Here is a 13,571-nt window from a genome sequence, read left to right on the forward strand (position 1 = left end):
CCTTTAGTGCAAGTCGACACTGCTGCAACATTCAAAAAGGGCTATATAAATACACCTTGGCACAAAGACGAGAATAAACAATGTTCAACTTTATATTTACAACACTGACAATGCTGTTATGGAGAGCAATTCCTCAATGCTGTATTTGTCTACTTCTATAACATTATTTAAATGTAAGTATTTAAACTGTAAGTAGAGGTGGTGGTTGAATAATGTAGTAGGCTACACTGCCTCAAAACGTGCTTGATAAAAGTTACACAGGAGCAGTTGTGTGGTTCCTAGCCCTCTTTACCTTTCTGATGCTGGCCAGGCCATTCATAACAAGTGAATCTTCTCTGTCATCATCGTCGTCAAGGTCCAGCATGGGTGAATTGAACTGATCTAGGAAGAAGCATTTGGCACCTTCGTTACGTGGATCGAAAGGGTCCACGATGATCCTTTCCGTGCCTTTAATCTCACAGCGGCAGAATGGACAGCCCTGGCCATCTGACTCCTGGAAAGCAGAGGGAGGAATGTTACCAGTTAACACAGAACAACATGCACATACACAAAATTCCAATGCAAGCCAGAAAAAAAATAAATAATAAAAATAAGAACACTTTCAGCAAAAATCAACACTAGCATGTACACACACATGGACACAATCACAGGCAAACGCACACACTCGAGCGCCTCTGCTGTAGTACCATACCGGCAGCTCTGGCCTGCTTATTTGTCTAAAGCTGTAAACAGTCCCTGTGCATGAGGAAGTGCTTTACTTGCTGAATCGGAGGCGGCAAGAGCAGCAATCTGCACCAGCTGGAAAACACATGCCTTAAATGTGGACTGATCTGGTACCACTAGCCTCCTTTCCTCCTTTAAACCACTATTTGCAGCCTGTGTTGGGGACATGCACACACACACACACACACACACGTTTTAAGAGTAAAGCAGTTCCATCATCTTGCAGGCTTCCTTGTCTGATGACAGATTGCACATGGCATGAGGGGAAAAGAGAACATCCATCTTTCATTTCCTCTACTTAAATTCACAGAATCAAAGAGTGTCAATATTTACAAGAACAAAAGATGATCTTGGAGGCCATCTGGACGGGGACTTGCGAGAAGCATCAAAGCATCGCTTGAAAGCTAATACTAATTAGACTTGCAGGCAGGGAGAACGAAAGCTCTCTATTACCAAGGCCCATTAAAGCTGTTCAAAATGAAGAAAGGGGGGGACCCCTTCAGAGACCACTTCTCAGAACTAGTTCACTGTGCAAGAGCTTTATTCATGCATGTGATGAATCAAACTCAAAGTCTGGACAGTAAACACAAGTTGAGGGGGTGGCTGGTCCTTCAGGTGATTCCCCTCAAACTCACCAGAAAGTTGCGATGAATATTAATGGCTCTGGCAGCTGTGGACTAAGACAGCTCTCAGCTTGCACTCAGATGAAAAAGTGATTTAAACAGGGACGAGGAGTTAAGTGGAAAACCACTATCCACAAAAGCTTTGTTTAGGCAGCTTGAATCCATTTATTTTTTTATGTTTTTGCATATAACCAATTGAACCAATTCAAGAAAGTTCTTCTACAGACTAAACAGCAAAAAGCCACATGAAATCCAGTTTTGCAATCAGATCTTAAATGGTTAATTACGAGGTACGGTTACTAGCTCCAACGTTCACCTTCAGAACTTCTATAGCACATATAACATCTGCAGAAGCATGCCATATTTACAAATGTGGTAACTTTAATTTCACTTACAAAATCAACAAAGCATGGACTTTGATAAAAGGAGTTCAAACGTATACATATGTCTGCATATCGTAACCGTATCTTCAAGTATTTTTGTCATATCGCCCACACTTGTAATGTCAGTTTAGCTAAAGACAGCAATACTGCAGCCACTTCCTCTGAAGCACTGACATTTACAAATGCACAGTGCTGTGAACCCAGAGCCCATCTGCTTTAAAGCGGATGACACCCACGTACACAGGTTACTGCAGTCCAGTAGTCTGCCTGCATCAAGAGCCATGACAGCGGCCCATATGGGATGCTCAAGACTAGCTTCACTGCTGAGCCAGTTACCTCTGGACTCCGATCTGCTCTCCTCGTGGCTCTGTCAGAAGAAGTGGCTCACTGCAAGCAGCACAGATACAATGATGACTCTCCAAAAGTTACAGCCGTCTCTGGCCGCAACGAATGAGTCATTTTGGAAATGATTATAAACACACAAACACAATTACATTTGTACACACACAAACCCTAACGGATAAAAGAAAGCTAAGTTTGCGATTCCGACACCTAAAATCCCCCCTAAAATATGCAAATATTTAACATTCCTTTGATTGTGTTTTAATACATCTAGCACAGAAATCATGAAGCCAGTAGAAAGACCACAAGGGAATATTTTCCCATTTGCAACGCTGTTAAGACTAATAACTCAGTATCAGTATAATCTTAGTGTTTCTAGAATATTTTAGTTTAAGGATTAGTCTAATCCTTGGTTCACTGTCATCAATTTAGGGCTATCTCCAACCAGATGTTTATAAACTTTGCAAGAATTTAAGTGATAAGTGATAACTCTCCCTATGGCCACAAATGAAGTACAGTGGAACCTCTACCTACGAACTTGATCCGTTCCGTGACCCGGTTCGTAAGTGGAAAAGTTTGTTTCTCGAGAATTTTCCCCATTTATTCATTCATTCATTATCTGTAACCGCTTATCCATTCAGGGTCGCGGTGGGTCCAGAGCCTACCTGGAATCATTGGGCACAAGGCAGGAATACACCCTGGAGGGGGCGCCAGTCCTTCACAGGGCAACACAGACACACACACATTCACTCACACGTACGGACATTTTTGAGTCACCAATCCACCTACCAACGTGTGTTTTTGGACTGTGGGAGGAAACCGGAGCACCCGGAGGAAACCCACGCGGACACGGGGAGAATATTTTCCATAACATATTTAAAATAATGCAATTAATGCGTTCCAGCCCCCACCCCAAAAGTCACCCTTTTTGCACTGATATATGTTTACAACACTCTCAAATTAGTAAAAAAATACATGTGGCATTACTAAAACTAAAAAAGAGATACAGTGGTAACAGTAATAAAAAAGAAATAAAGTTTTAAGTGGTCACATCGATACCTTGAAGACGTGACGACTGGTTGGAGGAGTAACACAGTCACTGGCTGTATGACGGGAGGTGGGGGTGGAATAATGGAGAGTAGGCGGGTGAATGTAGGGAGACGAAGCGTAGATACGGTTTAACACGAATTTCGATATCTGCTGTTTACACTAATGCTAAATTGCTAAAACTACAATTTGCTAATCTTAAAAGCACACTCAAGTCTGGGAGTGCTGGGAGACTCATTAGCATAGGTGTTCGTTAGTAGATGTCTTTCGTATCTGTCTTATTCTCATCATCAACTACAACAGTGAGGGAAGATATAGTTTGTGGTTCTTTTTTTTAAGTTTGTTCAACTCTCCCCTAACCTTTCAGTTATGTCCCGCCATGTATTTTTTTTCAATCACTCTTATAGTCAGCATGTCGCTACACTTATAATCTTTTGTGTTTTGCTACAAACAAGATAAGCTCTCCTGCCACCATCATAATGCACATTCGTTTGATCTGAAACCATGACAACCTAGCTCTGATTGGAAAGCCTTATACTAACACATCTGTACAGTGCAGAATGGAGACCAGACATTTGTTTTTCTGTCCATAGAAATCATGCTTAGTGTGAATAGGCCTTTAGATCCTCTTGTGTGTCCCCTCAGGGAACAACAGCCCACAGTTGCTACAGCTAACTTTCCCAAGCTACAGCCTGCAAATTCTTTCAGGCAGCTCTTAATATTCATATCAGCAATGATTAAAACACACTCTCCACCAGTCCCTCTTAACAGAAAAATGGCACTTTATCAAAGTGCTGTGGGATAACTTCTCTGCCTTCTCTACCCAAGCGCAGCAGTAGAATAGAGCGTGTTATCTGCCGTCACGCATCCCTAAACGTCTTTCATTTCTACTTTTGCAGTTCATTGGAGCCTGACTTCACAAAACAGACTGACCTCCAGATAAAGCTCACTGTGTACATCAAGGTAAACACCTACAGCCAGAAAACAGAACTTGGATTCAGAATCGAGTTCCAGAACTCTCCACATCCTACACAACTGACCTAGTCATGCTCCACCCACAGATGTGTGCTTACGCAACAACTATTGTAAGATGGGAAATTTTCACAGAATGTTGGCAAATATCTCATTCAAACTTGATATATACAGAAGTGCACAACTCAGTTATTAATTTCAAATATTATAATATAATATTGGATCTATACATTTTTTCTATATAAAAGTGAGCTTAAGAATAGAACTTTTTTCGAGAGTCTTCTCGAAAAAAGAACCCACTCTATTAACACCGCAAGCATGAGCTTGCAGTATTAGCTGTCCTGCTTCCTAAACAGCTGAGACATAAAATCTTCCAACTAAATCGCAATTACATTTAAAAATGTCACTGCTGACCTCTAGATGGGGAGGGAGCAACTCATCCTAGTTCTCACCAGGACTCCTGGCCTCTGATGGCTGAGACACCACCAGGGATCCAATCAGAAATCCCTCAATGATGGGTCCTGTGCTTAGACCACTGGGCCACTTGGGAGTCCCATTTTCTTTCATTTAAAATTCACCAAGCTATGTTCTGTTGGTTGAAAGCTAAACATAAACATGACAACTAATAACTATAGATTGGCTGGGGATGTGTAATCTATAACATTAATCTATAACATTAATGTTGTAGAGAAGCATTTTAAACAAGAAACTAAGTGTGAAATACTGACTCTAAACAAAGTATGCTGCAGTATGCATTGGAAAGTTAACGTACTGTAAAGTTTATTCAATGTTGCAACAACTGAAACACGAGAATGCCTTGTGGGCAGTGCACAGACATGTCAGCTGGCTCACAGACCTAAAAGAGGAGTCATGCTTTGCTGTAGAATTATCTTGCATGGTAAAAACACTGGTTTCTCAAGGACTAAGTTCATACATCGTCTTACCTGCCATGCTGTGAGACAGGAGGTGCACATGAGGTGACCACAGGGCTCAATTTTCACATCCTTATCGTTCTCAGCACATATTTTGCACAGTTGAAACGTAGAGCCCATCTCGCAGTACAACTCGTACTGTTCCTGCAGACCGAGAGAAAAGAAAAAAAAAAACATTTTAGGTAGTATTTTGGACAAAAGCACAGAAAACATTCAGGTTTCACAGTAGGTAAAACTGTTAGTCACATGACAGTAAGCATTCACTGGCACATATAATGGTATTGGTGTGTCAGAAACCACATAGGCAAGTCTGTTACGTATTAGATACTCATTTCTCATGGGTTGAGGTCAGCTAGTTATAACAGCTTACATGATATGTTAACAAAATGAGCCTCAAATTAGTGCAAAACAAGGTCAATTCAGACACTTTATCTCAGGGACTATGTTGTAACACACACACCCACACACACAATGTATATGAAATATATTTATTCAGCTGATTGAATTACTGCTTTAAGTAAAGTAGGTACAGTCAGAAAAGGCTAAAAATATTCCTCTTATTTGCATATGGTTAAGCATGAATGCATGTGCAGGCTCTTGCATAAAAATACAGCAAATACAAACATACTCTATCTGTCTCTTACCTGTGTGACTTTAATATGGTCATGAGGAGTGGGTTCACACAGGCCGGTCAGGTCAGGGTTATAACTGCGACCATCAGGGTACAGGTAGCTATAGAATGAGAGAGAGCGAGAGAGAGAGAGAGAGAGAGAGAGAGAGAGAGAGACTTGAACTATAACTTACAGAAACAATAGCAATGTAAATCAAGGTTGCAATAATGCTCTGTACAATGATTAGAAATGTACTCCAACTTGTTCAGCCTTAGTTTGCATTACAATGCACCAGTGGTCCAGTGCAAATGAATGAGGCATGTTTAAGAACTGTTAGCACTGTGAGTAAAGCTAGCACAGAATCTTGGAGTGGAGGGGGTGTTCAAAATAGTCTTATCTACAAAACAAAACATTTAGCACTATGGTAAAGACAAATAGAGAGGAAAAAAAAACACCTTGAACATCTTTATGCGTAATTGCCTTTCTACCCGTTCCATTAGCTGCTGTGACAAAGTGGGACATTTCCACTTCTCTCTGTGTCTCTCTCACTGATCACAATGCCCAGCCTAAACCACTGGAGTGGGAGAGGAGCGGTCACGCTGCATTAGCCGCAGTTATAGAGCCACTCAACCAGGGCAGGCACCAAAATCACACAATCAGACCCAGAAAAGAGGGAGACGTGTCTGTTTTACAGACATCTAGGTCTCTTCAAGCGGACATTATTGGCAAAGTCACGGTTGTTTGCAAATATTTTCCATCTGCTTTTCATGAATACAACCACTAGAGGGAAAGTTCTGTCATGGATGTTATTATTAGTATTATTATTAATAATAGTATTAGTATTGTCGCTGTTACTAGTTTTTTTTATAGTATTTAGTGACTTTGTGTGATTATTATGTTACATTTAGTTTAATTATACTATTAGAAAGTCTGTCCAATAGACAAATAAAACTGTCTAGGCTTAACTCCACACCATAGTGTCGGTTTGAACTAAAATCAAATGACTTGGCGCTGTTGATGGATTCTCCAAAGGCCAGGGCACCACTCATTGAGTAATTGTAGGTTCAATCCACATTAATAATTGATGTGTCAGTTATCTAAGGTTGAGAGTTCAAGACGGCCTTAGCCTTGATATCTGTGTGGTTAAGTCAGCCATTCTTCTCCCCTCAACATAAACACAAAGCTAGCCAGCATGGGCATATGTTAGTTGGCATAACAAATCTGGACAGTAGGCAATTTTAAGCATGCTGGACTTTCCAGTGGTGCTGTGTTAGCAGCAGATAAAAAAATAAATAAATAAAAAAGTAGTACACTTCACATGTGTCGAAGGAAGTATGCGCTTGTCATTATTCACCCACTTGGTGTCATTTCGTGTCATTTGAGGGGGGGAGTGCTAGCATTTTGTAGGCAGATGCAAGCGTGGTGAAACAGATACAAAATGTGATGCAACAGCTGAGATAAACAAACAATATGTAGCTTTTTAATCTCAAAAAATCTACACAGGTTCTTGTTACTAGCCTGACTGGACTGAGGGCTGATCTGACCAAGGGCCTGACAGCGAGTGAACAGGGTCATCGAGGCTCACAGAGAGATCTCAGATGCTCACAAACCTCATCTCATCTCCTCACTGACAGCTGCTGCTACTGACACTCTGACAGCCAGCCAGAGTTGAACCTCACATGCACACACACAATAAAAATATACCTGCCAGCCAGGCCTGAGAGAAAGAGAGGGTGAGGAAACATAAATGAAAGAGTTCAGAGGAGAAAGAAAGAAAGCAAGACAGACAGACGGAAAAAGACTTGAGTGAGATATTCCAGACAGTCTGATCTATTCAAAATCCTCATAAGGTTACAGCGAATAATTGATCTCTTTCACGTTCCTCTGTCAATGAGCTTTTAAGGTTCTTGAGTTTAGTTTGTTCCTGAGAGCTGTGTTATGAGAGGGGGGCTTTAGAGGGAGTGTTGATGTGTGACTGTTTCAACACACAGCAGGAAGAGAGTTCCTGTTTAAAGTGGTTTTGGGGCTGTGTCCCGTTCTGGTCACTGGCCCATGGAGGCAGCACTTACAATCCTTCCCGGCATCCATCGATGAGTGCCTGGAACAGAGGTTTGTTGTGGGGGATGGTCTGCAGGATGTTTCCATCACTGGTGACGTAGCCGATGGCCCACTGGCCCAGCCGCGTGCAGCTCAACCGAAAGATATAACTGTGGGAAGACAGAGAGTGATAAAGAGAACAGAAATTAAGGAAGGGGTGTTTGTGTGTGTGTGTGTGTGTGTGTGTGTGTGTGTGTTGGGGGCCTGAGAAGTATACTGACATAAAAGTTAATACAAACTAAAATACGTGAGGTATGTTGTAAAATGCAATAAAAATAAAAAAAACTGTTTTTTTTTTCCCCTTCTCTGTAAGTTTTATTTAACTGACAAATGGACAAAAACTATTTCTATTGTCCAATGATTTCACTTAACAGCTTGCTTTATTTTGTAAATAAATAAACACAAAAATTTCAAGTTTTGAGAGTGGACATTTTGAAATGGAGTTTGTAATAGCATGTCTCTTTCATATGCAATATCAAATGTCAACAAACATTTACACAACTAAACACAAAGTTGATGCAATTATTAGTTTGCCATGGGGAATTGGGTGTTGCTCTTGAATGGATAAAATGCTTAGTGTTGCATTATGCTTTAGGGATAGCAGCCTAGATTATTTACATTCCCACCAGGACAACTACACAAACACATCAACCACCTCAACTCCTACAAAAACAACGACAACATTAAAACTAAAACTGTATGAACCACAACTACCACACTAACAACTACAATAACTACACCAACAATTACATTATGGCACATGAACAAGAACTACAACAGACAGCAAGACTGCTCTATCCAATGAAACTTATCATTGCTGGCCAATTAAAAACATGTATCTACATTTTTGACTATTTCTTGTTCACTACATCATTTGATCAGAGCCATTGTCATTGTGTGAACATTTCATGATGAATGGACCAATAGAAATGCTACAAAATTACTTCAAACTTAATATTTTTACACTGACTTCCAATGAAAGTTTAGAAGGTTTTCCCCCTTCTATAAAGTCTTTTGGGAGATACATGTTTATTATTGGACAGAGATGATATTCACTAAAATTTAATTTCAATTTCCCTGCTCCACTTCACAAATCCAACCAACTTGCATAAAAATAAAAAGCACAAAAATATTATTTTGCTTTTTCGATGCTTTCTCCCCACAGCAGAGCAGAACTCTTCATGGAAAAAGTGCCGTCTGAAATCTTACTACTATCGTGGAAGTGGGTATAAAGGACTTAAAAACCATGCAGTGTTGCTGATGTCAGAGAAAGGCATCTCATTAAATGCCCACATTTCTGTGTTGAATTCATTCAAAGATCTCATCCCTCAACTGAACATACACAGAATATACATGCAGTATTATGGGATTTTCCTTTTTCTTTGTCAAATTTTCATTAATGTGTGCAAAATATAGCTCAGAATGGAGCTTGGTAAAAAATAAGCCTGCCACAAAGATATACATAGCAAAAACAAGTGGAACCACATCTAAAAGACTGAGGTCCAGATGTCACTCTGTAGAGGTATGTGATGCAAATGCAGAGAAAATGCATTGGACATCTTAGCACAGAGCTATTTAAAGGCTCAATCTCAGAATGCAATCACCTAGCAACAAACACGGGCCGGGAACATTGCTAGAGTGGACTTCATTCTGTTAAACTGAAGAGCATGAGGGGTCCAGCATAGCACAGCAGACTCTTGCAGTGGAAAGAGAAGCAACTGGGAGAGCACCGATCATTCATTCTTCCAGTTTATTCTAATTCTAATTCTGAGGAAAGAAGATTTGCTTAACTCAACACGTAACACTGTGTAAATGTAGACACTGTGTGTGGGGGCATAGAACAGTGCAGTATATCACTTCATATCAGCTAATATAACTAACAAGCAAGCTAATTAGCCAAACTAGACTCTTAAAGTGGATATGACTGTTCAAGTTTACTCTGAAGCAAATGGAAACTGAAAAAGAACTAGAACGATGAGTAATGTTGATTCATGTTCTGGTTAGTTCTTGTTTCTGAGTGTGCAGTGGGGGGCAAAAAGCCCAGATAAGATATCATGCAAATAAATTTGATCTTATCTGATTCGGATCATACACACGACCTTCTTCCAGCTGTAAATGATCTGCGTGACTGCATTGTACTGACACAGAGTTTACAAAGTCTTTACAAATCACAATTTACAGAATTACATGCACCTGTAAATGTGCATCTAAAATTGCTTGTTTTGCAGAGCTGGAAAACAGATTTGTCAGATTTTGTTTAATTATTAATATGGTAATTTGGTCAAGCAAAAACAGCTAAATTGCCTGGACTCTAATAACTTTGAGCTTGATTGGTTAAACCAAGCACGTCAAGCTGAGTTCCAGCTAAGCTCTTTGGAGATTAGCATTTTTCCTTCATCTAAAGCTTTGAACTAAAATTCTTGAAGGCCTTGTTCTTTAGCCTGAGATTTAAATCAGTTGAAGTCTGCCCATGAGGACCGGAGCCTGAGATGTGTTTTACTCCATTTGCTCTGTAAAGTTTGGTAAAAAAATAGTAAAAAGTGTGTTGTTTGTAAATAAGGCTGCAGCTGTCATTCATGCGGAAACCCACAACCTTCCAAAAGATTCACAAATTTTTTATTTTATTTTTTTTTCCAGGACTGTGTGTTTACTCTTAGGGATATAAAAGAGACAGGAAATTCTCAGAGATTCAATTTACAAACACATAAATATACACTGCATTCTCGCACATCTAAACACACCCCTAGACTCAACTAGAGTGTACACATTCCTCACATGTGCACAAACACACAGACACCCTGCACCCTATGTCATGTTAAAAGCATGTAGCCTACAGTAAACGACTGTTTCTGAACTGGCTTTATTAAATTAGGGTTATACAAAGGCAGCTGTGAATGACTTTCTGAAGGGATAACTGGAGTTCTCTGTTAAACGCTATTAATCCCATAATGCCTCACTGTGCTGCTAAAAGGTCTAAGTGGCCAGTGTGGAGTAAAACAGGCTTTCACAACCTCTGCTTTAAAAGCAGACTAAGAAGCAGCTTTTGATCTAAATAACTAAAAATAATATAAAAACATTCCTAAGCCAAAGTGTAAATTAGTACACTAAGCTAAACTTATGCATGGCAAATCTTAATCTTACCATTTTAGATTTAAAAAAAAAATTAAATCAAAATATAAAATTAAAAAATAAAAAATAATTTAAAAAACCAGTACTTGTAGCGGATAAATGTATAAAATTACTGTTATTTACTGTATTTCTGAAATGACTGAAAAGGAGATTTTAAAAAGTCGTGTTTAAATGATTAAACCACACAAAAATGAGAGATTTCATGGGGAAACTTTTACTTGAATGCATCTGCATATTGTGTTGCGATGTTCCTGTGCCAGGGTGGGCTGCGTGAGTGGGTAAGACATGCATTTGATTTCAGTATGAAACTTCATTCTAATAAGGTGAGACAGCGATGCAACGATGGAGAAGCTGAACACTGCATGAGCCCCTGCCTCCACGGCAACAGTGCTGCCGCTCACTGTAATCCATAATGCAGTTATTTTAGAGCAGCACTCTTCAGAAGGACACAGACAAACAGGAATAAATTAATAAATAAACAGTAAAGAAAGATAAAATGAAAAATAGAAAGTGAAAAATAAAAAGGAAAAAGAAGTTTCTTTGAAGTGAAGAGATTAAATAAATTTATTGATTTTGATTGTACCTAGAAATATAATGAATGTATACAATATAATATATAAACTAATAATTAGTATTATATATATATATATATATATATATATATAAATATATATATATATTCATCTTTTGTAAGTCGCTTTGGATAAAAGCATCTGCCAAATGCTTTAATGTAAATGTAAATATATATGTATACAGTTACTTGTAACAAATATATTGGCATGAATTTTATTTATTATACCTATTTTGCAGTTACTGTTACAATAATTGATGTTGTCCATGATATACAAAGGGTTTCCAAGGCTTTGCAGCATTCTTTTCAGAAACATGGTCTCAATCGATGTTCAGTGGAAATAAGAAAGCAAAATATCCAGCTGTCATTTTCTAAATAATTTAGTAGTTAATGTGCCTTCATTTCAGCTTCTGAAGCCTTTACCAGTTTGTAAGAGCAAACTTTGGCAAAATGAAACCTGCAGAATTTTTATATATATGCATATAATAAATAATAAGCAAAAAAATCACACACGCACACATGCTCGCTATTAGAAGAATGTGACCAATTTGAACCAGCAACACTGTTTCCACAATATGTGTGTGTGTGTGTGTTTCAAGCAGAGATGCTGTCTGAGTGTGTCTCCATTCCCTTGGGTGCTGCCGTGACCACCACTCATACACACACACACACACAATGACACAACCACACAGCTGCTGTCCCTCTTCAGTAGATTTGTATTTCTATACAGTTAATCAAAGACAGCTCTGCACGACCACCCACGGTCCTCCATTTCCTTCTGTTTTTCACATCTCATCAGAATTCGTGCACACACACACACACACACACACCATGCAGTAGAGTCTCAGGCCTGTGGAACAGCTCAGTTCTCTCCCTGCAAATCAGACAGCAGAAGCCTTCATCATTAAGCCGCAGCCTTCTTTTTTTATTGCACTGCCATTACCCGGCTCCGCAATGACACGGTGCTACTGAGACACACACACACAAGTGTCACTAGCTTCACATTTCATTCCAATGAGTGTCTGATCTACTCATGAAAACACTATATTAGGGCTGTCTATACATCTATAAAAAAGAGGGTCTGCTTCCAAAGCAAAAAATCTGAAAAAGATCAATAGATATGTCAGGACATTTTCCCAATTGTGGAAAGAGCTTAGAACCCAATGCTATGGGTCTAGAAGGATGCATGTCTATCAAGAAACCATTAATATGGAGTCAGTGAAATAAAAAAATAAACACATATATAAATAAATAAATATTTAAACTTGGCAAACTACTATAGATAATTGAACATACTTTTAAATTGAGCTCTATTTTTAAAAAAAGAGCTATATTAAAAGTATAATATCGCATTTAAATGCATATATCTACCAAACTATTTTACTAATAATGCTAGTATGACAACTCCCATTCTCATCATGCACGCTGCAGTAATCACTAGAGATTCATCAAGAAGGTTGCTAATTTTGCAAATCAAGTGTAATTAAGTATAATTACATAAGTTTGACTTCTCTTTTCCTTATAATATTAATACTGCCTGCCTGCAACACTGACCTCAAACTAGCTCAGGCAAGAGGAGAGATCAGCCTCCGCTCCTGTTCATCTTATGCCCTCCTGTAATTAGCTAACAACTCAGTACCGCCCTCGCTGTGTAGCTGTCTGCCAGACCCAATCAAAAAACAGCTGCCTGAGCAGCGCGCCACACAGCAGATGGCACATCTATTACAGTTTCCAACCCATACACACACACACACACACACACACACACACACACACACACAAAATTTCCCCATCTCTGTGGTCCTCAAAGCCTACAGATCAAACTCTTTTTTGGTTTCCACTGCTATAAACACTGAAGCAACTGCCTGTCTCCTTCTATTATAAAAAGTGTCAATAAATTTTATGTTATTTTCTACATACAAATAAACGTGTTGAAATTCTGGTAATCAACCAGAAAATGTGTGCCACAGATTGTGACCGGATTGATCATTTTTAGAAGCTTATTTCAAGAACTCCATCCTTTTAACCACCAAAAAGTAGCAAATAATAAATGTAAAATTTGTTTGTAATTTTTACATATTTTACAACTCACATACAGCAAAGTGCTGAACTTCTTTGCAGTGCATGGAAGAATCAGGTTG

General features: G+C 39.0%; 1 protein-coding gene across 1 annotated transcript in view; it reads right to left on the minus strand.

The window, feature by feature from the left end:
- Positions 1-13,571, minus strand: part of cblb (Cbl proto-oncogene B, E3 ubiquitin protein ligase) — an 83,327-nt gene that overhangs the window by 18,476 nt on the left and 51,280 nt on the right. Inside the window, exons 7-10 of the mRNA XM_066650509.1 lie at positions 7,703-7,840; positions 5,667-5,754; positions 5,035-5,166; positions 293-493 (exon numbers count right to left, since the gene is read on the minus strand). Of these exons, the coding sequence (XP_066506606.1) occupies positions 293-493; positions 5,035-5,166; positions 5,667-5,754; positions 7,703-7,840 (559 nt within the window). The remainder of the gene's footprint in view (positions 1-292; positions 494-5,034; positions 5,167-5,666; positions 5,755-7,702; positions 7,841-13,571) is intronic.

Source organism: Hoplias malabaricus, chromosome 18 (assembly GCF_029633855.1).
Source record: "Hoplias malabaricus isolate fHopMal1 chromosome 18, fHopMal1.hap1, whole genome shotgun sequence".
Taxonomy (NCBI): domain Eukaryota; kingdom Metazoa; phylum Chordata; class Actinopteri; order Characiformes; family Erythrinidae; genus Hoplias; species Hoplias malabaricus.